Source organism: Fusarium phalaenopsidis, assembly GCF_050370095.1.
Source record: "Fusarium phalaenopsidis strain FUZ10S chromosome Unknown contig_32304, whole genome shotgun sequence".
Taxonomy (NCBI): domain Eukaryota; kingdom Fungi; phylum Ascomycota; class Sordariomycetes; order Hypocreales; family Nectriaceae; genus Fusarium; species Fusarium phalaenopsidis.
The window spans coordinates 1,208,672-1,232,245 of record NW_028145404.1 but is presented as its reverse complement, the minus strand read 5'-3'; the positions used below and the strand labels follow the sequence as shown (position 1 = coordinate 1,232,245).

General features: G+C 53.7%; 11 protein-coding genes across 11 annotated transcripts; 7 read left to right on the top strand and 4 right to left on the bottom strand.

The window, feature by feature from the left end:
- Window positions 1–126: 126 nt before the first annotated feature.
- Window positions 127–705, top strand: LRP88_09683 (uncharacterized protein; the record flags this gene model as incomplete). The annotated part of the gene is made up of 2 exons (XM_083246164.1): window positions 127–432; window positions 484–705. The coding sequence occupies 2 exons, from the start codon at window positions 127–129 to the stop codon at window positions 703–705; spliced, it is 528 nt and encodes a 175-aa protein (XP_083097277.1).
- Window positions 706–1,966: 1,261 nt separating this feature from the next.
- On the top strand, window positions 1,967–2,824 carry LRP88_09682 (protein-S-isoprenylcysteine carboxyl O-methyltransferase; the record flags this gene model as incomplete). Its single annotated transcript, XM_083246163.1, has 1 exon — window positions 1,967–2,824. One exon carries the CDS (start codon window positions 1,967–1,969, stop codon window positions 2,822–2,824), a length of 858 nt encoding a protein of 285 aa, XP_083097276.1.
- Window positions 2,825–2,999: 175 nt separating this feature from the next.
- On the bottom strand, window positions 3,000–4,715 carry LRP88_09681 (MBOAT, membrane-bound O-acyltransferase family-domain-containing protein; the record flags this gene model as incomplete). The annotated part of the gene is made up of 4 exons (XM_083246162.1): window positions 3,000–3,223; window positions 3,272–4,280; window positions 4,346–4,386; window positions 4,448–4,715. The coding sequence occupies 4 exons, from the start codon at window positions 4,713–4,715 to the stop codon at window positions 3,000–3,002; spliced, it is 1,542 nt and encodes a 513-aa protein (XP_083097275.1).
- Window positions 4,716–6,555: 1,840 nt separating this feature from the next.
- Window positions 6,556–8,436, top strand: LRP88_09680 (WD40-repeat-containing domain protein; the record flags this gene model as incomplete). Its single annotated transcript, XM_083246161.1, has 2 exons — window positions 6,556–6,735; window positions 6,790–8,436. 2 exons carry the CDS (start codon window positions 6,556–6,558, stop codon window positions 8,434–8,436), a joined length of 1,827 nt encoding a protein of 608 aa, XP_083097274.1.
- Window positions 8,437–8,814: 378 nt separating this feature from the next.
- LRP88_09679 (ribonuclease) lies at window positions 8,815–9,852 on the bottom strand (the record flags this gene model as incomplete). The annotated part of the gene is made up of 1 exon (XM_083246160.1): window positions 8,815–9,852. One exon carries the CDS (start codon window positions 9,850–9,852, stop codon window positions 8,815–8,817), a length of 1,038 nt encoding a protein of 345 aa, XP_083097273.1.
- Window positions 9,853–11,661: 1,809 nt separating this feature from the next.
- On the top strand, window positions 11,662–13,474 carry LRP88_09678 (Zn(2+) transporter ZRT3; the record flags this gene model as incomplete). The annotated part of the gene is made up of 3 exons (XM_083246159.1): window positions 11,662–11,737; window positions 11,872–12,002; window positions 12,056–13,474. 3 exons carry the CDS (start codon window positions 11,662–11,664, stop codon window positions 13,472–13,474), a joined length of 1,626 nt encoding a protein of 541 aa, XP_083097272.1.
- A 413-nt stretch (window positions 13,475–13,887) lies between these two features.
- Window positions 13,888–15,456, bottom strand: LRP88_09677 (C2H2-type zinc finger protein; the record flags this gene model as incomplete). The annotated part of the gene is made up of 2 exons (XM_083246158.1): window positions 13,888–15,314; window positions 15,375–15,456. The coding sequence occupies 2 exons, from the start codon at window positions 15,454–15,456 to the stop codon at window positions 13,888–13,890; spliced, it is 1,509 nt and encodes a 502-aa protein (XP_083097271.1).
- A 346-nt stretch (window positions 15,457–15,802) lies between these two features.
- On the top strand, window positions 15,803–16,441 carry LRP88_09676 (DNA-directed RNA polymerase core subunit RPO26; the record flags this gene model as incomplete). The annotated part of the gene is made up of 4 exons (XM_083246157.1): window positions 15,803–15,843; window positions 15,900–16,172; window positions 16,227–16,346; window positions 16,405–16,441. The coding sequence occupies 4 exons, from the start codon at window positions 15,803–15,805 to the stop codon at window positions 16,439–16,441; spliced, it is 471 nt and encodes a 156-aa protein (XP_083097270.1).
- A 1,312-nt stretch (window positions 16,442–17,753) lies between these two features.
- LRP88_09675 (uncharacterized protein) lies at window positions 17,754–18,203 on the top strand (the record flags this gene model as incomplete). The annotated part of the gene is made up of 3 exons (XM_083246156.1): window positions 17,754–17,840; window positions 17,894–17,941; window positions 17,991–18,203. 3 exons carry the CDS (start codon window positions 17,754–17,756, stop codon window positions 18,201–18,203), a joined length of 348 nt encoding a protein of 115 aa, XP_083097269.1.
- Window positions 18,204–18,682: 479 nt separating this feature from the next.
- Window positions 18,683–19,649, top strand: LRP88_09674 (S-formylglutathione hydrolase; the record flags this gene model as incomplete). Its single annotated transcript, XM_083246155.1, has 3 exons — window positions 18,683–19,351; window positions 19,412–19,516; window positions 19,566–19,649. 3 exons carry the CDS (start codon window positions 18,683–18,685, stop codon window positions 19,647–19,649), a joined length of 858 nt encoding a protein of 285 aa, XP_083097268.1.
- A 485-nt stretch (window positions 19,650–20,134) lies between these two features.
- LRP88_09673 (docking domain of Afi1 for Arf3 in vesicle trafficking-domain-containing protein) lies at window positions 20,135–22,779 on the bottom strand (the record flags this gene model as incomplete). Its single annotated transcript, XM_083246154.1, has 3 exons — window positions 20,135–20,557; window positions 20,606–21,847; window positions 21,976–22,779. 3 exons carry the CDS (start codon window positions 22,777–22,779, stop codon window positions 20,135–20,137), a joined length of 2,469 nt encoding a protein of 822 aa, XP_083097267.1.
- Between the last annotated feature and the right edge of the window lie 795 nt (window positions 22,780–23,574).

The following is a 23,574-nucleotide window of genomic DNA, read 5'->3' as shown; positions in this document are numbered from 1 at the left end:
AATCGACTGTAGCAACAGTACGAGACTCTACCAGCATAGCGATACCATTCTGCAGCTTGCACTATGGCACGGTAAGTCGCATCTGAACCTCGTCGCGACATCGGGAAGCTAACATGGACGATGTAGATGGCGCTTCCGAACGAACCTCCCAAGGATTACCAGACGCCGGGCTTTCCGTCCCTGAATATCCAGACCCTTTATGACACCACCAGCGATAAACGATACACGCTCTACTATGTCTTGGATGTTTGGCGGTTCACTCTACTATGGACAATAATCATTTACGCATGCTTCCACTTGGCTGCGGTTCTGATTGCCATGTTCAACCATGGATGGAAGAAGTCGTCGTGGAAGTATCTATGGGCGGTTCCCATCATATACCTCGTCATTGCAGGACTTGAAGCCGTCCTCGCTGGGAGCATTGTGGGCTTGGTGTAAGTCCCCTCGAAGCCATGATGCGCCGAGCTACTAACGCGACTCCAGGCTGGGCGCTGTCTACTCTGCCGGATACTACGAAATGAATACTTGGATCCCATGCACCTGGGGATTCATCAACGTCCTGGTCCTTATCATTTCATCCTTCTCGATACAAGGCGGACTTTAGCAGGGAATGTCGACTATCTGATATCTTTCCTTGGGCTGGACACCAGTTCTCATGTCTTGCGTACTTGCTGGGCACAGTCTTGGGCAGACGCGGCCAGCTGAAGTGTTTTGGTGGTTGGTCGTCTCATGAACCAGGAGATCTCACACAGATGAGGACTTGGACCAAAAGGCTCCTTGAACCGGGTGGTTGCTTAAGTTGCCATGATTATGCTCAAGCAGTTGGAAACAATACTTCTACACCTGTCTCCGACACACTCAAAGGCCTAGAGCGCTTCAAGTTTGTGAAGCGAGGCCGAAGTGAAGAGGGACATTCCACTAGAACAAAGCTTCTCTATGATGGGATGAACCGTTGACGACTCAGATACAACCAAATGACGGAGCTACCATGATCACGATGTTAATGGCTTCTGAGAATGCGAGCTCTGATACCTCCCCATTACCGTAATATTTAATACCCTTAATTCTCACGTTGGATAGCTAGATATGGAAAACCGGATGACTGATTCAAGAGCTGTGTGGGTTGCTCAAGTTATAAAACAAATACATACAAATGATGATGCCTACATTCTCCCAACCTGAGACTCTGATCAACCTACTCCTGTGAGCGCCAAGATGAAAAAAAAAAAAAAAAAAACCTAGGAAGGTCTCTTCCGATTGGAACCTCTGGGTCTATGCAGAGGACAGATCCAAGTAGGCTTTTAAGAAATACCTAGGTTGCCTTTGTGCTCTGGCGCAAGTACCTCTACCCATCATGCAGTGGTTCCAGCCTCATGCGCCCAAATCCCCTAAAGGGGAAGATGCTGCGACTTTGGAGTCAACAACCCAACAACAACTGCAGCTCAAAAGGATTGGAATTTTCCTGATATGAACATATGTTGCGATGGGCTTCTTTTACTTAATCTTCCAAAGCCATGAGCGCCTATATATATTTAGGGCTTATTCCACTTCACAGGCGGACAACCCCCTTAGCCCCAAGGCGTCCAGGTGGGTCCCATTCATCCCTCCATCATCGCAAAGCTCTGACCAGCACAGCTTCGTATTGTTCTCTGCATCACAATCAAGACCCCAAGACGCCGCGCGGGGGGATAATGGCAAACCAGCAGTCGCGGTAGCCAACTGGTCTTGTCCATACGTTCCTTTTTAACCTAGGCAGGGCGTCTTGTCCTGCCTTATTCTCCAGCGCTCTCTTGCTGGTTTTCTTCAATCTCGAATCCTTGTCTGGCCTTCACCCCTTTGACTTTGACCGTTGAGAGCGATACGTCCGATACTATACCTCAGGGACGAGTACTCTTCAGACACCTTTTCTTCTATCACAGAAATATTCATACAGACATACAAGCTCTTCATTGACCGTCATCACAAAATGTCTGAAAACGCCCATTCTGGCGGCCGCACCGCCGCCAACTTCGACCCCACGCCCTCACATCACGAGGCATCACCCTCCTACAGCGAGGACTTCTCAGACGACATGGATTCCCGACCACCCCTCAGCGATATCATCGCCATGAAACCATTCTTCGCTGGCCAGCCCAAGTCGCTCTCCGGCATCGCCATCAGGGCCTTTTGTCTGGGCATCTCCCTCGCCTTGAGTGCCGTTGCCGTTGCGGCTATCCTGTGCTTCTCGTCCAGCCCTGTCTGGCGAGTGCCCTTCTTCCTTTTTGCCCTTTCGGCTTTTCACTTTCTGGAATTCTGGACTACAGCTGAGCGCAACACTCTGGTGGCCAGCATCGACAGCTTTCTCTTGACTGCCAACTGGCCACTATACGCCATCGCCCACTCTACCGCCTTCATCGAGTGCGGTCTTGTCAGCCTCGTTTTCCCTGAACGCCACTGGGCGCCCTTTGGAACTGGACCGTTGTTCCTTGGAGCTGGACTTATTATGGTTTTGGTTGGACAAGTCGTGCGGTCAGTGGCTATGCTTCAGGCTGGCGTCAGCTTCAATCACCATGTTCAGAACCGAAAGAAGGACTCACACGAGCTGGTTACTACGGGGATTTACTCCTTGTTTCGACATCCAAGCTATTTTGGCTTTTTCTACTGGGGGTTGGGGACGCAGCTTGTGCTGGGCAATGTTGTTTGCTTCTTTGCCTACGCTTACGTGTTGTGGAAGTTCTTTAGCAGCAGGATAAGGCACGAGGAGACCAAACTAATCGAGTTCTTTGGGGACGACTATGTCCAATATCGAAAGAGGGTCGGCACTAGGATGCCATTCATTGGGTAGCTGCATCTGGAGACTATGTAATGGACTGAATCTAATCAGGGTCTGGCAAGGAGGTAGATACATGATGAATTGTATATTGATGCGAAATCGATTAATCAACTGTATAGCTAAACTCCAGGATTCTTGGTGCAACATCAGTAAAATGAAGTTTACGCCCCAACCCAGTAAAACACTCCTAGCTGGCCGCTGCTGGTGCCATTTGTTTGCTCACGCTTCCGTACTTTGCTTGCCATGCGTAAAAGTACATCAATGCCGCAAAGGGTTGTCCAAACATAGTAAATGATACCCAAAAGGTGATGTTTCCAATGACCCTTCCGGTGTGACCGAGCTTCATCTTTTCGAGAGGCTTCGTAAGGGCAATGAGCGGAAGCTGGAGGAACATGCCCAAGAAGGCAACACCTGCAAAAGTTAGTCCATGTCAACGAACACTCGAGGTGTTTCGCTTACCGATGATGTTATGAGTAGGAACACCAACAAGGATCTCATGCAAAACTGCAGAGACAAAGAAGACGGAAAAGCTGGCTGCCTGCGGGCTCCAGCCACGTCCAATCATGGGCATGTAGACGTGGCGCTTGAAATACGTGTAGACAGGTTTGTTCCATGTTCGCCAGTAGGCTCCAAGGCTCTCACTGTTCCACCAGTCATCATAGAACGACCTATCACCGAACCTCAGGATCTCGGCGAGGGCATTCAGGAAGGATTGGAAAAGAGCGAAAAAGCCGGCCAGCCAGATAACGAGGGAGATTGTCGACAGCTTCATCAACCGCTCAAGAATGGACATGATGTCGAGAGATGCGATCTTGTCAAGCGAATTCTGAAGAACAGGTGCAGCGTACTGAGCGCTGGCAACCCAGATGAAGACACTGAGACAGAAGATCTCTCCAAGTCGCTTGGCCACGAACACCCATCTGATCTTGTCCGTGCGAGGATAGACGGGCTGGTAGACGAGGGTAGGTGCCCACCAAAAGTAGATCAGATTGCCCACTGTGATGTTCTTGGGGTATGGGCATTGTTCGTACAGCTCGGGGACCAACTCGCGCTCGCCCTCCACGGGGTGCAGGTAAGCGTGTCGCAAGTCACGGTTGGTGAAAGCATACGAGGCCGTCTTGAGCCAGACGATAACGGCGTGCATCTCGGTCAGTGTACCGATCAAGGGGTGGTGGATCTTGAAGTAAACAACCCAGGTGGTAAGGACGAGAGCAAGGGTGATATTGACAGCATGAGCCCATGCCACCATGACCCAGGTCTTGTGGAACTTCTTGCGCTCCTGTTCCGAGGGACCACCGGCAGGGCCTTCTTTAACACGCTTAATGGATCCTCGAGCCTGCTGGGCGGCAGCCAGCTCAATGAGATAGGCGGCGAGGAGATGGCATGGGATTAAGAAGTAGAGGAGGAGTCCCATGTAGACATCTTGTCGGCTGTAGTCGTGACATCTCAGACAAATCAAAACTCCGTACTAATTGATCACCGTGTTAGCTGCTCGTTTGCCATCAAGACAGACATCTATAATAGGCGCATTACCTTTTGAATGTTCTCAATCATCAATCGCAAGTTTCCAACCACTGCCAAGTGTCAATGACGAAGTTCAATGCCAACGGTCGAAGAGGGGGCACTGCGACCTACCCAATACGATCACCATCAAGTTGCGGAAACCGAGGAAGCTGGGTGTCGCATCGGAATCGTAGCTCAGGCACGAAGGCCTCGTCTTGGAGTGCACTGCAACAACATGTCTGTACTTCTGGCCAGCCTTCTTGGGAGACCCGGTAGTGGCCCCTCCGTTGGTGCGGTTCTGCGGTTCGCGCTGAGTGACGTCGTGGCCGCTGCGCCGGGAGACTGAGCTCGGAGCCGAGCCATTGGATGTTTCTACGCTCGTCGCTGTGGCCGAATTCATCGTCAATGAGGTTTGCCGCGACGGCGGACTGGTTGAGAGACGTGAGGTCGCAAGAGAGGAATCAGGGACAGAAAGCGCTTCGTTGATAACCGGGACAAAAATGATGCACTCGAGCTCGTCGACGCAAAGTTATATGGGTGGCAGCGACTGTTGCAAGGTTGATAGGAGATCTGACGCCACGGTTTCAGTGGGTGAACCAGCCAGAGCACAAGGGAGCACGTCAGCAAAGGGTGACGCTGGGGAGCAGGCAAGGCAAGATGAGGTTATTAGAGTAAGGAATGTCGAGAATCGGATGACAATATTGAGCCGAGAGAAAGGAGGGGAGGCAAATTCCAGGTTTCGCAAGCCCCCGAATTGAGTCCGCAGTCCGGGTGGTTGACTTTTTGTTGCATCGAGCTTCGCCATGGCCTCTGACCAACTCCAGGGCATCCTATCATGGATGGACAGTCGGGTTCATAGCGTTTGGCGGGCCTCTTGGCGGGGCTGCCCGGGGGCCTTTTTGGCAGTCGACAGGAGCTTCTCGCAGGGAGGCTAAAGGCAAACAACGCTAGGGATTCGGGAGCATCCCACCCCTGGCCAGCATCCAGTCAAGAACAGCGTCAACACGGGCACTGCTCGTGGTCTTGGGCGGTTGAGTGGGACCATGAACCCCCTTGGAACCTCTGGACCTGTGGCGTTGCAGGGGACTGAGACGGTACTCGGGGTAAGCAGAGCAGTATCTCGCCCGTTGGCGTCAAAGCATGTGAAAGTGCGGTTGTATTGCATCCTGCTGGTGAGTTGATTGCGGGACATCGGAGCTCGGGTAGAAGCCGTTTACTCCGACCCCAACAACTTTGGGGTACGAGATAAATTTGGAGCTCTGTTTGGAGGATCCTCGATCTCATCAGATCTACCGTTGAGGATCTAAAGCGAAAGGGTGGGAGCTAGGTATGTATCTAAGGTACAGTAGGTGCCTCGTGGAGGCCATGGCGACCTTCTCTCATGATGGCTGAGTAATCCGTTCCTTCCTTCAACGATGCCAGAGATGCGTGAGCGCGAGGTCACCTGACCGTACCAGGATCATGTCGGTTAATCCTCGTCTGAATTGGAGCTTTGGCCCTGGCCTAGAACTTCACTTGAGAGCTCACGCGCCTCTGGAGAACAGTATCTGGCTTTGTCTTTAATTGGCTTGCGCATCTCATCACTCAACTGTATCCTGTCGATATCCTTATATCTCTCTTTCGGACAGTACTCGATTCATTCAATCTCACACACAAACTCGAATAGCTCCATTGTGGCCCTTTTCGGCCTTTCAAGACCCACCCAAACCGACGCGCTTCTCACGAAAGCTACTGTGGATGCTTGTGCTTTGAGTCGTGAATAGTCACGATGGCCTACGAGCCTCGTGGTGATCATGGCGACCGGGGTGGTGCTCAGGGGCAGGACGGAGGTTTTGTTAAAGTTCGGGGTCGACGTGAGTGCCCCTATTGTTTCCTTGAGTTCCGACAGTGATGCTTCACTGTTCACTGAATGGTCAAGTTGGCTATTGTTCCTCGCCAGTGCCAGGATGAAGTGAGAAAGTTGATTCAACATCCATTAGCCCCGCGTATTCATTTTCCTAATTCAGCATGTCATTTTTACGCTTGCCACTAAGATGTTTACGGCATTGGGATGAATAGCTTGGTTCTATTGTGCATTGAGTATACCATTGCAATATACCAGATCTAGCGTTCCCCAATGTCTCCTTGATTTTATCATGTTTGCGTTTTCTCCCTCTTCCCCATGACCTCGACGAGCAAACATCTTGCCATTGCAAACGTTCAAGTTGGGCATCAAACGTCGCATCGTCACCTCGCCCACGATGGACGACACGAGAGACAAGAACAAAGCGGTGTTGTTCTCATATCTAACCGCTACTCCTTCAGGACCGGTGACTGACTACGGCGCAACCATCACTCATTGGCAACATGATCGTGTCCCGAACTACAGAGGAGGTTATGCCGGCGAGGCCGAGCGACCCAGTGCCAGCTATATCGTTGATGTAAGTTCAGATCCCCCTTGGGCGATCAAACTGGCGCTGACTTAGACGTTATAGATGCTTCCCCCTGCAGCTCGAGTCACCAGAGCTGGCGATAGCATTCCAATCAAGCATCTCCACTCATCGCTGAACAAGATCAAGCACCCCATCAACGTGGTCCGCTGGACACCAGAAGGTCGCAGACTGTTGACGGCCTCTACTAGTGGCGAGTTCACCCTGTGGAACGGAACGGGCTTCAACTTTGAGACCATCATGCAGGCTCATGACTCGGCTATCCGTGCTCTTGAATACTCGCACAGCGACGACTGGCTCATCTCGGCCGACCATGACGGAGTCATCAAGTACTGGCAGCCAAACTTCAATAACGTTCAGAGCATCAACGCTCACACCGACCCCATTCGAGACCTCGCCTACAGCCCGAACGACTCCAAGTTCGTCACTGCCAGTGACGACTCTACCCTCAAGATCTTCGACTTTGCCATGGGCCAGATGGAATCCAAGCTCGAGGGTCACGGTTGGGATGCGAAGAGTGTCGATTGGCATCCTACCAAGGGCTTGCTTGTTTCCGGTTCCAAGGATCACTTGGTCAAGTTGTGGGATCCTCGCACTAGTCGCTGCCTCACGACTCTCCATGGCCACAAGAGCACTATCACCAAGGTCCTTTTCGAGAAGATTCGCGGCGCTTGCCTGGCAACGTCTGCCCGAGACCAGACTGCCCGAGTTTTCGATCTCCGCATGATGCGCGACATCTGCCTCCTGAAGGGCCACGAGAAGGACATTTCCACTCTCACCTGGCATCCCATCCACCCTAACTTCCTCAGCACTGGTGGTATGGATGGTTCGCTCTTCCACTACCTCCTGGACTCGCCCAACCCACCTCCTGGCCAGCCTTTCACCGTTGCACCTTACGACAGCCCAGACCCGACTTCAGTCCCTGCTCAGTCTGTTTGGCCCATGCACAAGGTCCCCTTCGCTCACGACTACGCCATCTGGTCTCTGGACTGGCATCCTCTCGGACACATTCTTGCGTCAGGCTCCAACGACCGTATTACGCGATTCTGGAGCCGTGCTCGACCAGGTGATACCGAAGTCTTTCAGGATCGCTACCACATCGGCGAGGCGGCTGCCGAGGCTCAGGGAACCTGGGACCGCCGCGGCAACCGGCGTCAGCGACAGGAGGAGGAACAACAGGAGATGGAAGACGAGATGGATGCTTTGGTCGACCAAGATGCTCCCAAGCCTGCAGTCCCTGGCCTTCCCGGCATTCCTGGTCTTCCTCTTGGTGGAGGAGTGCCTGGTCTCGGATCAGCTGTCCCACCACCTCCTATTCCTGGCGTTGGCGCCGGCTCGGGTGCCCCCCCTCCACCTCTGCCTTTCCCCTTGCCAGGCCTCAACGGAGCTCCTCCACCTCCTCTGCCTGGTCTTGATCCCAACAACCCTCCTGATCCCGCTCAGCTCATCGAGCTCATGAAGAAGGCTGGCGTCCCTCTGCCTCCCCCTGGAGCACTGCCGCCCGGTCTCATCCCACCTCCTGGCAGCATGCCTCCTCCCCCTGGCAACTTCCCTCTCCCAGTGCCGCCTCCGCCTCTGCCTGGCTTGGACGCTGACCTCAAGGGCGACAACCGACGACGGGCTCCATTGCCAAGCCAAGAGGAAAGCCTGCGTCAGGAGCAGCGTCAAGGCAAGTACACACGGGCGAGATAAATGTGAGGGAATTCGTTTTTCGATGTCGACAGGTCGATACCCTTTGGCGTTGGTGGTAGCATGAAAAGCATGGAATGACTGCTATAATCGAAAGTAACATCACTGCATGGATCATTTCAGGCCTACCTAGAATGGCACATTATCAATCATGAAATTATTTCCTTATTTTTATTTCGCGTGACTATACGTGTAGTAATGCTCTTGGTTTTCAACCTAGAGCATGCCATAGTAAATGTCCAAAGCTCTAAAAGCAGCAATTCATTTAACATAGTTGCTTGGGGTTCCCATAGATGCTTAAAATCCACCCCCGTCCTGGTCATTCCCTTCATGCCTCATTTTTATTTCCTAGTATACAACACAAGCTAAGCAATATTCGGCCTATTTCTTGGGGAATGCCTTTTGCTTGTCGGCAAAGTCGCGGATCACCAGGGCACAAGTTGTGTCAGTACACAGACGGCGTCTCCGCTGAGGAGGCAGCTTTGTAGCAAACTCGAGACCACTGGCACGCTCGACAGCCTCAAGGGGAACCTCGAAGTCGGTGATGGGCTTAGAGTTGGCGATAGGGGCGTTGGGGAGGACAAAAGCGCCCAGGGCGACGTTTCCACCAACGCGGCCGTCCTCAGCAAAGATGACCTTGTAGAAGTGGGTGGGCACGGCGACCGAGGGAGGGCTTCCGATCATCTCGTACTTGACGTACCACTTGCCATCAGCCTCCTTCTTCGGCAGATAGAGAGGGCCAGTGACGATGCGGACTGAGGGGTACTTGACGGTCAAACGGCGGCAGAAGTCCTCAAAGTGAGCCCAGTAGTCACGGTTGAAGCCCTCGCCAACCTGGGGGCACATGTTTGTAAGGTAAAAGGTCTCGTCCATGGCCTTTTGCGACCACTTGCAGTCGGCGGCGGGGACCTGGTGGCCGCGATCGTAGCCGCTGCGGAAGTAGTCCTTAAGCAGGGCGCGGAACTTTTGCGGCACAGAGTCATCCTCGAGGAAAGCACTGTTCTTTCGGTCGCCCTCACGATGAGCGAGGGATGCGGGGGTGATGTGCTCGACGACCCAGTGAGGGTTTCGTAGCCGGCGGTCGTAGGAGGAGATGAGGGCGGAGCGGTTGCCTACGTCGGCGACGGGACCAGGGAAGCCATACTCGAAGAGGCCGGCGGGATTGACGAGGGCATTGGGGTCGAGGGGAGCGTTAGGCGGGACGACGGCGGGAGGTCCAAAGACCTGGGAGGCAGGAACAGCACCGGAGGTGGTAGGGGCGGGGAGGGCGGCCATTGAGTTGACGGAGGCTGTCGGGGCCGGGGCGGCGGCAATCTTGGGCTCTTGCTTGCCGCCTCGGAGGGCGTAAACGGCGGCCGTGACGGCGGCGCCGCCTCCCGCACCAAGGCAGGCGATGGTAGCGAGCGTAGTCTTGGACATGACTGCAATGATATTTGCTCGTGAAGGTAACGGAGGGGAACTAGTCGAATAAAACGAATCCAACAAGTTATAGTCCGTCGCCAGGAGTGAATATCACGAGCAATCACCGCCCAATAGTGTTGAGTGAGGGAACCCCGTGATGGCTTGAAGGAGGGTCACAAGGATGTCGGTAGATGTCGAGATAGCTCCGGGAGCCGTAGAAATTTTGGGAGCTCGGAACGTGGGGGATGACCGGCGTTTTCCCGCTATCAGATCAGGGGTCCTGTTAGAAGCTTGGGGTCCTTGACGTCACTGGGATTCGAGGTGGTATTGGTGAGTAAAATTGGAAATGCTATTCTACTAAAGTTTTGGACTGCGAGAGAGCTGTTTTGGACATGTGTACTCTTGAGCAGACTGATGATTCTGTGGTCACACGAAGCCATGGAAAAGACTGTCATTACGTGTTAGGTCGAGCTCGAAGAGCGGTGACTGTACCACATGTTCTTGTGTAGTACTTGTGCAGCGAGTTGTGCGTGTTCCAGACTGTCTGAGGGGTAGGTAGGTAATTAGTTTAAAGCTCACCCGTCTTGTTGGGAACTGCCCATGCAGAGGCGCCTGTTGTTTCACAGCACACGCATGATATTGGATCGAGGGCCAACTCATTACTACCATCGGCCTACCGGAGCATGTATAGCGCACGAAAGAGTCACTTCGGAAGTGTGGTATTTTTCGTGATGTGATCGGAAACAAACAATTAATGGCCGGATGAGGCTCTCCCGAATCGCCATACCCAGTATATGGTTTAGTTGGTGATGACGAAAGGCGATATCATGATTCGCTGCGCAACTAGCTCGTCTGCAACACCCATGTCCAGCATAAAACGAGGACAGTATCACAGGTGAATATCGAACACCTTTTGAATCACGATCGTCTAAAGTTTGGTGCGAGGATAAGGGCACAAAGGACGGTGATGGCTCGGTGCGAGTGGCTCACGCAAATAACGCTGAACCACTCACGCAGCAGCATCAGAGCAGCTGGCCGCATACCCCCACGGGTCAAGGACATGTTCGTGGAGAAGTTCTGGGGTGTTTTCCTCTGCTGTCTCACGCGTAGAGTCGTAAGCCATGGCGGGCAACGGGTGCGGCGGCATCCAATGATGTGCAGACCTCGACGGTGAGAACCTTGAGGGACAGCTCTTGTAAGGCGGCACCGCCTCATGATCCCAGGCTTCAACCCCCATCTTGGAGCCCCTTATTTGGCATCTGGCGGCAAGTGACCACAGAAAGGGTTAATAGATAAGGGAGCGTGCTGCCGGTATTTGTGTTGTGTTGTATTGTGCCTCTCGTCTGCAGAGCCAGGGATTTTGAAAATCTCCCGAGAAGGAAGCTCCCCGACCCATCCATGCCGCCTGCCCTGCCTTGTATTGTTCATGCGCCTTAGCTTGCCTTTCGCCTTTTGCCACTTTCAACTACCAAATCAATCTTGGATTGTTCAGCATCCAAATCATCACATCATATTTCTTCCTTTGTCCCTTTCCGTTCACTTCTCGCTTTGTCGACGTGACTCGAGGTTAAAGGTCCCCGCTCCCACCCTGCGCTAGCCAGCTGCAAAGACTACACCATCCCCGGCTCGCTACGTCAGACTTGAACCTAGATCGACGCCTCTCAGACGCTTTCTTCACGTCCCATCACCGCCAGCCACCTTACCACCTGGATCTTCACTTCCAAGCCTCTTCAAACCTATCAACTTTAATGTGACCGCCCTCGTTCAGCTTATACCGAGATCAGAGAGCCGGAGCAAGGCACAACAAGCGCTACACACAGCAGGACCATGGCCACGACGGTGGTGGCGGACAGCATCGACAATGACACTCGAGGTTGGATTATGTGCGTTGTCAGCGGCATTGGTAAGTCGAATTAAACCACTGCTACCCGTCTCTTGCTTAACGCGACACTTGCGGCCTCTTCATGAGGCTGGTTGCCCATCATGCGACTTTGATCTTTTCTGCGCTGTTCTTTGCTAATCCATGACAACATCTAGCCTGCGTTCTCGGTGCTTCCATAATATGTGTCGACAGCATCGTCCGCCTGTTTCCAGGCAAGAAGAATTTCAGAATCCAGGATAGCAATGTCTTCTTAGCGTGCTCTCTGAGCTTGAGCTTCGGCGTCATGGTATGGCTTCCCAACTCCCCTGCGAGTCTGATCATATGCTGACCAATTCGCAGATGTTTTCCGCGCTGTATAGCATGCTACCCGAGTCTAAGGAGTATTTCGAACAGGCGAAATGGTCCAAACAAGCCGCTGGCCTGACCATGATGGCTTGCTTCATCACCGGCTTCATCGGAATCCAGGCTGTGTCACGGCTACTCCACCAGTTCATGCCAACTCACGTTGTAGACTGCGACCACACCCATGACAAGGCTGCCAACAAAGACAACGAATCCTGCCAGCATAGCAGAAGACAGTCGAGGGCAAGCCGTGCCCGTCACCGAGTGTCCCGCCCTTCCTCATCGCACGTCCCTGTCGACAAGTCTCTGGCGAGAGTCGCAAACGGACACGACCATGACGCTCCGGTTGAATCCACTCCCCTCTTGGAGTCTGCACGGAACGGTCAAGCCAGGGTCCCTAAGCGACGTGCATCTGCCCGCGGGGACGAGATGCAGCAACGCCCGTTCAGTCCTACCTCCGCTAACCAACCCCGACCCGTCAGCAGCAGTACCGAGGCCTTGTCAGAGAGGAGGAAATCCATTCGCGAAGTTCAAAAACGGGTCATGTCCTTTGTACAAGATACCAAGTGCAACTGTGATGAGCTCAACTCTTGCTATGGATACACAGACCCATGTGGCCAGGAGTGCTTCAAGCATTTGGGCAATCGGTCTGGACTTCCTCCCCGGCAACCTCATATCCTTCGCACTACTACTGGATCTTTTCTAGGCCGTGGTCACGACCATCCCCATGACCATCATGATCACCACCACCATTCTCACGCTGAGGACATACATGAAAGCGAGCCCCTTAGCCCGAGTTTCCGAACAAGCAGGGCCAAGTCGCGCGAACCGATTGACCCCAACGCTCCGACTGAGGTTTCCGATCATGACTCCTCGTGCTCATCGATGGAGCAGGATGACGATGTCGAGGCTCAGCATCATCACCACGTGCCGACCAATGCTTTCCTGTCCATTGGCCTGCAGACGTCTATTGCCATCGCGTTGCACAAGTTCCCTGAAGGCTTCATCACCTATGCCACCAACCACGTTAACCCGGCTCTTGGCTTCAATGTCTTCATGGCCCTCTTTGTGCACAATATCACGGAAGGGTTTGCCATGTGTTTGCCCCTTTACATGGCTCTCGGCTCCCGCTGGCGTGCCATGGCTTGGTCCGCGTTCCTGGGCGGCCTGTCTCAGCCCATCGGCGCGGGTATTGCGGCATTGTGGTTCAAGCTCGCGAGTCGCACAAACATGACCCCCAATTCGGTTGCTTACGCGTGTCTATTCGCTGCCACCTCGGGTATCATGGTCAGTGTCGCTCTGCAGTTGTTTGTGGAGAGTCTGAGCCTGAACCACAACCGAAATCTGTGCATCTTTTTTGGCTTCCTCGGCATGGTGTTGCTGGGACTGAGCAATGCTCTAATTGGATCGCACTGAAATTCGGGACAGGATAGGTGGCTACCTATTGTACATGCCCGCTCGTCGTCTTGTTTCATCAATTCGTTATTGCTTTAACTTTTCTTTTCTGTCTTGGTTCACTGCATGGTGTTGGGTAACACAGGGCTCAGGCAACTCTTTCAGGCGAAAATATACAGGCTCATTAGGTCTTATAGACGGTCGGTCGTGCATTCATCACTTGCACGTGGGGAGCTGGTTCAAACTGAGGAAAATGATTGTATTCTTTTGCGTAACCTGATCTCGCCGTATTTTGTGACATGTATTCGTTCATCTACATCATGACGGTGCTCTCCAATTTTGAGAGACGCCCGTCGAGGCCTTGGGGCCGGGTATCTAATTACTTTTCGGGAGCCGACAGGCTCAACAAACGCCGTGCAATGCATCCCATAAAACTAGAGGGTGCCGAGGGCTGGATCTATCAAGGATTCTTGTGTCTGGGGATCGCGGGCCAGGAGGAGAATGTTGGCCTCGTCTTCGGGCCATTCGTCATGGGGAGTGTCATAGTCCATCTGGGCAGCAAAGATGTAATCCTCCTGCATAGCGCCTGGCCAAGCCGGAGTTCCGGGGAAGCTACCAAAGGGGATCGAATTGGAATCGAACTGGTTATCGGACAGGAACATGGCAGGGTCAGCTTGAGACGGCGGGCCATGGCAGGCCTCGACGTGTACATCGAGGTCGTGGTATCGGATAAAGGCCTCGTTGCACTGAGGGCAAGCGATCTTGCGCTCCGCTTGGTTAGTAGCGCCCGAGAGTTCATCGATGAGGTCGACTTGTTGGTGGGAAGGCCCAGGCTTAGAAAGCTTCGGTCGTTCCAGGCCGAGATGCTTGTAGCGGATGTGATCTTCAAGGCGAACCTTGGTGCTGAACTTGTCGCCACAGCCTTGATCGTTCGTCCAGCCTTGTAACCCTGCGCTGCTGAGATCCACCTCGCCGCAGACAAAGCGGAAGCCCTCGTGTGCGGTGCGGATATGGGCGTTGAGGTTGGACTTCTTGGTGAACTTCTTTTTGCACTCGGCGTAGGGGCATGCGATCGTCTTCCTGTCCTCAACCGTCTGACCAGAGTGGTACATTTCCACATGCTTCTCCAACTCCCAACGTGTGCCAGATTTGAAATCGCAGAACAGGCAGTTCTGGTGCTCCTGACGGATATGGGCCTGGAGCAACACCTCGGTTGTGAATCCCACACGCTCCTCGGTGCCATTGGGCATCTTCTTGAGCCCACATTCGCCGCACCAAAACTTGGCCTCGCCGTGCTCTCTCTCGCGGTGACGCTTGAGGGTTGCTTTGGAATCGAAGGCTCTTGGACAGCCTTCTTCAGGACATTGGAGCGCTGGTAAGCCCTGGTGATCTTTGCGGACGTGCTTGTTTAATGTTTCCTTCTTCCTGAAGCTCTGACCGCAGTCTTTACAGCGGAACCTCTCCTCGCCTTCGTGGACGGCCTGGTGTCGCTTGAGTCTTGTGCCAGTGACGAAGCTCTTGCCGCAACCTTCCTTGGGACAGATATGCTTTCGTTCGAGAGTGTGGACGGCTTTGATGTGTTGCTTCAGATGCTTATCCTCGATATAATCCTTGTCGCAGCCCTCGTATTGGCACTTGAATGGTCGGGAATTGGTATGGGAGTTGAGGTGGTCTCTTAGTCTGGCAGGACGGTTGAAGGTCTTGGGGCAACCAGGCCATGTGCAAGCAAGGGTTTTGAGGTCTGAGGGAAACTTGTGTCTCGGAGTCGTGGCGGCAGTGTTAACTGTCTGAGGCGAATCGGGTTCGTACATTGACGCGGGAGAATGGGCAGTTGTGACATCGTCTTCGGGGTCATCAATATCTTGTTCAAGATGTTAGCGAATGGAGCTCAAAGACAACTTTCCAAAAACAGGGAACTCACACAAATCATCTGAACCATCGGAATGGAGCTTCTTTGCTGAAGGCGTCCCAGGCGCTTCTTCGAAAGCACTTCGCTTACTCATGATGCTGGCATACCGGATCTTCCCTGATGTTGAATTTGGGATGGTCATGGAAGTGGCAGAATCGAAATCAATTTAAGGCGGTGACCTTTAATTTTTTGGTGGGGGACGACCTGCAAGGACTGAGGTGTGCAAGGTGAGCTCGGTGAGCGGACCCAGACCCACCAGCACCCGCGTTGGCGCGCGTCGGAAAAACGCCGGCCGAACTGCATTTTCTTTCATCGCCTCTGGACTTTTTTTGCGAGGCTGAACCAGCTGCTTTCAAGATTGCTAGCTAAGGCATTGCGAAGACAATTCTCCATCACAGCACACCTTCAACTACTGAAAACACCAACTGAATATAGACAAGATGTCTGACTTTGGTGATGATGATGTTGGTGGCGCTGGCGGGTAAGTTTACGTCGTCATCTCATGACGGCGCACGCGATTCTGACAAAGGCTGCCAGTGACGAGCCCATGTACGAGGACGAGGAGGTTACCGAGTACTACGACCCCGAGGTTGTCGAAGAGGATGAGGATGGTGAGAACCGACCTCAGGATGGCGAGGATATGGACAACGTCGTTGTTTCTGGCGACCCCTCTGCCGCTGCGAACGCGCTCAAGGGCGGCGAGAAGCTACTCAAAGACAAGAAGATCCCCGAGGGCGAGCGAACCACGACGCCTTACATGACCAAGTACGAGAGGGCGCGCATCCTCGGAACTCGCGCCCTGCAGATCAGGTTTGCATTCCTCGAGCGCGACGCATCGCGACCGGATGGCTAACCGTGAGGCAGCATGAATGCGCCTGTGCTTGTTGATCTCGAGGGCGAGACGGACCCCCTGCAGATTGCCATCAAGGAGATGCGGGAGAAGAAGATCCCCTTGATCGTGCGACGATACCTTCCGGACGGCTAGTAAGTTGCAGACTCTGCTAAGAACTCTGCAAGAGATGGCTAACCGTGTCCTGCGCAGCTACGAGGACTGGACCTGCGAGGAACTGCTGCAGTGAGCGAGGAAAGGGGCCGGGACGAACCGACTGCTCGATTGCCCCGAGGCGTATATACCCGTTTCGTTTCTCCGGCCTTAGACCAACAATCGAGCTGGATCGTTTTTTTCGTTCCTGCTCTCTTCCCTCTTGGCTTGGCATATCCGAGTAGTGTATCAGCCGGAGGTTGATTAATCATGTATAAGCGCGGCGTTTGAGATTGGTTTACACAGGAACTAGACAAAAACAGAAAGGGAATCAGTTTGGTTACACTGTCTGTCTACCACCTGCTTGCTGCTCATGGTGTGCATGAGGTGCTGGCTGATGTGACGAGTCACAACTGCACACAGGAAGGGGATTTCTCTGCGACAAAGGATCTGACTGCACGTCACAAACATATCCATGGATTGTCGATGAAGGGACATGTCCGGCCAAGACCACGCGAAAATGATGTCAACTGGGAATGACTCTGGGTGGACAGATTGGAGATCTCGGCGGGCTTGGTGTCGTCTGAAACGACGGCTTGAGACATGACGGCATCCCCAGCCTCTGGTTCCGGAACTCTGTCGGGTCATCGGCTCGCAACGTTTGAAGGGAGAGAGAGACCAACAACTCTAAAGCAGCATTTGACGGCATATACGTCACACAACCTGTCTTGATTTAGACCCCAGTCAGTCAAACTAGACCACACCATTTTGCAGCCGGCCTCCGGGCTTGTCAACCTCATACAAAGGGTCCGACCCGCTTGTGTGGCTTGTTACTGTTTACCCTTCGTGTGTTGTTGTGTGCTTTTTGTGGCGAGCAAATGGTTCGGCCCAACCACGTGCCAGAGGATGCTTTTCCCAACCTCGGGGCGTTAGGCCCGAAGCAGGAGATTGTGACGGTCGTGGCTCGTAGATCTGTTGAGGGCGAGAGAGAGTGTGCATCGTGTTATTCCGATCGTGGCCCGCCTCTGCGGGGAAAATGTAAAGGCCCCGTCTGATTGAAATGACGTCGGCGGAAATAATTAGCGAACGGGCATGAAGTTTGCGACTAATCACACGAGTCGTGCAGAGGGGAAAATAGTAAAGGATTGGATATTGTTTGTTGCACGTTTATTATAAAAGAGGTTGGTTTGCGCATCCATCGCGTGTTTGTTAAGAGGGTGGTTGGTACGTCAAAAACCTACGAAACAGAACAACACAACAAACGAGTATAACTATACACTGGTTTCCAGCAGCAACAATAACTTCCAGCCTCTGCAGAGAACTTGACTCTTAATTTCTACCCTTTATCTCAGACAACAAAGCCTCTTGTTGCAATTTTTTAATCGCCAAATCAAAGACATTTATCCACCATGAAGCTGTCTTCGGTCGCTGCCTCAGTCCTCGTCTCCGCCTCGGCGGTCTCTGCATCCCCAATCCACAAGCGCGAGCTCGGAGGTGTAAGTCCTCTCTTCACTCATCTCTATCGGCAACGCTAACCTTTAACTCCCAGGTCCTCATGTGCACCGGAGCCAACGCAACAGGAACCTGCCACTACGAGGTCTACAAGCTCGAAAAGTGCCACCAGCTTCCTCCCCCCCTTCTACAAGAACGTCAAGACGTTCGCCCCGGACGGCGAGAACTTTGCCTGCTACCCTCGCGTGTACGACTGCGGCGGCATCTGCAAGAGCCCCACGGGCTGCACCTTTGGCAAGGTCGACTTCAACTACGAGCACAAGTACAACCTCAGCGCCATCGGGTGGGACACTCTGTTCCAGAGCTTTGACTGCTTCGAGAAGCGGAAGCCTTCTCCTCTTCCTTGAGATAAACAAACGCCAAAAAAAAAAAAAAATGTTGTCATGATTGATGGTTATGGTTCTAATGTGGAGTTCACGGCTGTCTTTTCCTGGTATGGCCAAGGGGCCCGGAGCACGGAGGAAATCACCGGCACAAGGCGTTTATCTTTGATTGATTGGAAGCCGGACACGGAGGGGGGGTTCCGGATTCCGGGGCGGGGAAAAACACAGAAAAGTTGCAGATCGGGGAGATAATTCGGCATTCGCTCTCAATGACGGATGGTGGGGTAACCCCGGACACTGCAACTGCCCCTCAAAAGCTTCCCCCTCTTCTCGGTACTTAGCTCTAGGTTCTTTCTAATAACTACCTATTTCTTCTTTCTTCACGTCGTCATCAGGCACTTGGACTTGTTTTCTTCCTTAAACTTAACTTATATACCCCCAAGCTACATCTTGATTCTTCAATTGCCTGTGTATCTCCCAAGTACCTAATACTGTCGCCCATCATGGCCTTCACCACCAACGCAACCATCACCAGCTTCGGTGGTCGCTTTCTCAAGCTTACTCACCAATCTTCCGTCACGGGAACCCCCATGAACGCGACCCTCTACCTCCCCCCTTCAGCCTCAGCCTCAAAGCCCGCTCCCCTCCTCATCTACCTCTCGGGCCTCACTTGCTCCCCCGACAATGTCACCGAGAAGGGCTTCCTGCACGCCCATGCCTCCAGCCTAGGCCTCGCTCTCCTCTACCCAGACACCTCCCCCCGAGGTCTCGACCTCCCCGGTGAGCACGACTCGTGGGACTTTGGCAGCGCCGCGGGCTTCTACATCGATGCCACCAAGGACCCCTGGAGCAAGAACTACAACATGGAGTCGTACGTCTCCAAGGAGCTGCACGACCTCATCTTCCAGGAGTTCAAGGAGCTCGACTCGTCGCGCGTGTCCATCTCGGGCCACTCGATGGGCGGCCACGGCGCCCTGACCCTCTTCCTCAAGAACCCGGGCAAGTACAAGAGCGTCAGCGCCTGGGCCCCCATCTCCAACCCTTCCAAGTGCCCCTGGGGTGACAAGGCCTTCTCGGGCTACTTCGGCGACGACAAGGAGGAGTGGAAGAAGCACGACGCCACCGAGCTCGTCAAGAGCTGGAAGGGCCACTTCCCCGCTCTGATTGACGTGGTGAGTTTCGCTTGAGAAAAACCTTGGCAGAATGGGACTCAGACTGATGTGATCCATTAGGGTACTGCCGACAACTTTTACAAGGCGGGCCAGCTCCTCCCCGAGAACCTCGAAAAGGCCGTCAAGGAGGCTGGCATTGAGGGCCTCAACGTCCGCTACCGAGATGTTTGTATTCCTCTGAGCTGCTCAGATACAATCAACTGACAATTAACAGGGCTACGACCACTCGTACTTCTTCATCTCCACCTTTGGCGAGGACCACGTCAAGCACGCCGCCAAGGCCCTCGGCCTTTTGTGACTACCACGCAGTGCGCTATAAAACGGTGAAAGACACGAAAGCAGCATGTTGAAATATCGGTTGAATTTTTATTTGCGGCGCCGCCTTGAGATAAAGCCCCTCCCCTGTGAGCAGGGTGTATATGTACAGTCGAGACAGGCAAGTCTCTCGACAGCATCAGCCATGTCTACTACACCATGGCACGAGATTCTAGTTGAGATAGGGGATGCCCTTCGCCCCCTTCAGGCTTGATGAATCCAAAAAAGCAAGTGAAACAAACAAACAAAACAATGTTCAGTCCCGTTTCGCTCCGCAATCATATGCTCCCTTCAAACCCGAATTGAATATAGAACCCATCCCATGACTTTACCCCCTTTTCCCCGCGAATCTTGACAACGCCGCCCACATGAATCATGGAAGCCTCCCAACAAACATGGATGGCACCGCATGTAAATTCGCCACCAACACAGTACTCCGCCCAAACAGAATCTCCCTCCCAAGAATATCTAACTGATCCTCCTGTCCACCTCTGGGTTGCCGAGACCCTCTTTCTCCAGCTTGGCCCGTAGCTCGGCGTCGAGCTCTCGACGGAGACGCATGTAGGCGAGCTTCTCGAAACGGCTCAGACTCTTCCACCAGTGCTGGCCGGCCTCATGCTCGGCGATACGTTCTAGTAGATCGGCCGTCTTGATGCGTACTTCGCGGTCTTTGTGGAACAGGCCGAGAGCGAGATAGAAGAGTCCCGCGTGGGACTCGGGTGCGACACTTAGAAGGAGGCAAATCTCGTCGTACGTATGGACGTGTTTGGACACTGTTAGATAAATGTCCCGGCTCTGTGCCGGCGTGAGACGTTGCATGCGCAGACGGTCATGAAGATGAGCGAGGTCGAGGCCCTTCAGTGGCCTGACGGTATAGATCTGAGCCAGATCCTGTACCTTGTTAGCAATGTCCCAGTCTCCTTTAACTGGTAGTCTTACCTGGATGAAGCTGTAATAGCTGCGGGTGTTGCGCCATCCTTCGATTCTGGTCACATTACCGGCGAGCTCCTTATGCTTCGCCGTGTCATCTGCCCAAACGTAGCCATGTCCATTCGCACCAGGTGGCATCAAATCCTGGTCCTCGCCGCCAATGTACAAGGCACTCGCGCCATATACGCTCTCCTCAAACTTGGCCGCGATCTGAGTAAACTTGCCAACCCAGTCACGCCATTTTGCCCTAATCACACGCTCGCCGTGTCTCGCTGCAATGCTCCTCAAGATGTCGGCCATAAAGGCATTGTCGCCGGTGTAGTCCTGAGTAGTGTTTGTAGTACCGCTGGCTACACTGGCAAAAGCAGAATTTTGCTGCTGAAAGTACAACAGGCCTTCCGTTACTGGAGCAGGATCAATCTTTGTACTGATCTTGACCCGTCCGCTTGGCAGATCACACAGAACGTCCCACCACTCGGGGTGGTGCTCAAAGGTAGGATTTGTCACACCGGCGATGAATCCAGGGACATTGAGCAGGTCGTCAATCTTTGTCAAGTCAGTGTAAGGGAAGGCGTGTCGTGTGAATCCGCGCAATATGCCGCCAGACGCAAGGGCACACGCTGCCAAGACAGCTTCAGCGACCTCTCCCGAGGGCATGTTGTAGCCCAGAAAGATGATCCTCTTTTGCGTCAACAACGCATTGGCCAGCACGATAATGGGGTGCGTGTTAATGCCATTCGTGGTAAGGTGAGGGTGCAGCGCAAATGGCTGAGGCGTCTTCTGATGCGAATCCGAAAAGTTCTGGATGAGCTTGATGAGCGAGAAGTCACCCACGGTCTCGGGCATAACAGCCACGGGCACTTTGATGGGGATAGGAATGCCCTTGTACATGACCTTGCTCTCAAACTCATGCGTGTCGCGGGGAACCGAGTAAATCGACTGGCCGCCCTCGACATGGGCCTTGGTACCGGCCCTCGATATACCAGTCAGCTTCGTCGGGCTCCGAGTCGCATCCAATGACTGGTCTGCCGCCTCCTCGCTCTGGTCTTCGGCTATCCGCATCTGGATCATCTGTTCAAACTTTTCCACAAAGAGATCCTTATTGTCGCTCGCCTGCAGCAGGTGCCGCTCGAGAAGGCTAAGCTTGGGCATCAGGGACAGGTCCATGGCGTTGACCGACTCGTAGAGCATGGCCAACGTCTCGGGCACAGGGGCCTTGAAGTACTCTTCCAACGCCAATAACAATAACGGCTAGAGGGGCGGTCAGCAGGTGTCCGTGGCCACAAGAGCTGCGCGGGAAGGCTACTTGCCTTGTATATATGCAAGAAGGGATGGCGCGTGCAGATGGCCATGGCTTTGACAATGGCTCCTCGCTTTACCGACTTGTCATGCTTGGTGTTGACCAGATTTAGAACATAAATCAGTGGCGGTCCTTCTCCGCCTTCAGGTTCGCTATCGGTAGACGAGTCGTCGTCATCGTCGTCCTCCTCATCGTCCCAGTCATCTTCCAGTAAGTCCTCTTCCGCCTCCTCGTCCTCCTCGTCTATTATGCCGGCTGCCCTATCGCGCCGCCTCTTGCGCCGTCTCCTCCGCTCTTCCTTGGCTTTGCGCTCCTCGTCCTCTTCCTCCTGGCTAGTATCCTTGTGCAAGAAGAAAATGGTCCAATCCTGGTTACGGGCGTGGGCTTGGTCGGGCAACATCAGCTCGGCAAGCATATTCTCGTCTCCAGTGATCGCAACTGGATACTGATGTTCCATAACAGGGCCTCGGTCGATATCAAAGGAGGCGACGAGGATATATTCGACATGGTTCTCGGTTGAGCTCCGCGGATACTGCGAACGAAGCTTTCGCGAGGGTCGTGCGTGGGGGTTCGTTCGGCGCGGCGCCGACAGAGACGAGTGCTGCGAGGAGAGACCGGTCGAGGGAGTCTTGGACTGAGAGTTGGGATCTGAAATGTGATCGCCTTCGAGACCAGGAGGAAGCGGTGACCTCGAGGGAGGCGGCGAGGTTTGTGACATTTGCGATTCCGGGCGAGACGAGTGGAAGGAGGCTAGGGAGGTGCGTCGGTTGGGTAACGACCCATTGGAGTAGTTGCTGTGGTTATGATTATGGCTGCTGTTGGTGTTGGTGTTGTTACTGACCGTCCTGGTCAGATACGGCAGCGTCGACTGGAACGAGGCCATGGCGGAAGCGGTTGGACAAGTCCGAAGACGGAATCAAGTCCAGCTGGGGCGACGAGATACGACTGTAGAAGTCTTGCCTGCCTCCCTCGCCCTGCGCAAGCTCGGCAGCCTCTGTAGGCTCCGGATCGGGCGATATTGCGCTGCGAGTCCGAGTCGGGAGGGCCGATACGAGTCGACGAGATGCGGTGTAATGCGCAGTGGGATCGACACTTGTTCCACTTTGAGCGTCACTCAGCTCTACTCAAAAGAGCCCGGAGCCGAAGACGCGAGTAGCACCACTAGCAGAACAACGGGATTGATTCAGAGAAAGAGCTGCAACCGAGACATGGTCTGCCACAAGTGGGCGCAACCAGACGGGGACGGAGTCTTTGATTTCCAAGGGCGGGACACACACCGTCCTAGTGGAAGAGAAAGACAAGCTTAGCCAAGAGCTGAATCACCAGATGACAACCCGCCTCCGTAGGTAGCGGTCTTGGCGATATGAAGCAATTGGCACCTGTGATTGAAACCGATTAATTAGTAGGTCGTCAAGAGGTCAAAGGTTGTGGTTCCAGTTCCAGCCTCGACCCTCCAGCCGCCAGCCTTGAGGCCCCTCAATCGCCTAGTGATCAGCCCCTGAAAATGGTTCGGTGGGCTCGAGCTCGGTTTCGCCTTCCCTGGCCTCATTGGATGCGCGACAGTCGCCCCTAGGCTGATCTATCGCTGAACTTGAAGGGTTCAGCAGGTCATTGGGCCCCCGGAGAAACACCAGCAAGCCTCCTGAACCACTAAAAGTGTCACCGAGGACGACCCTCA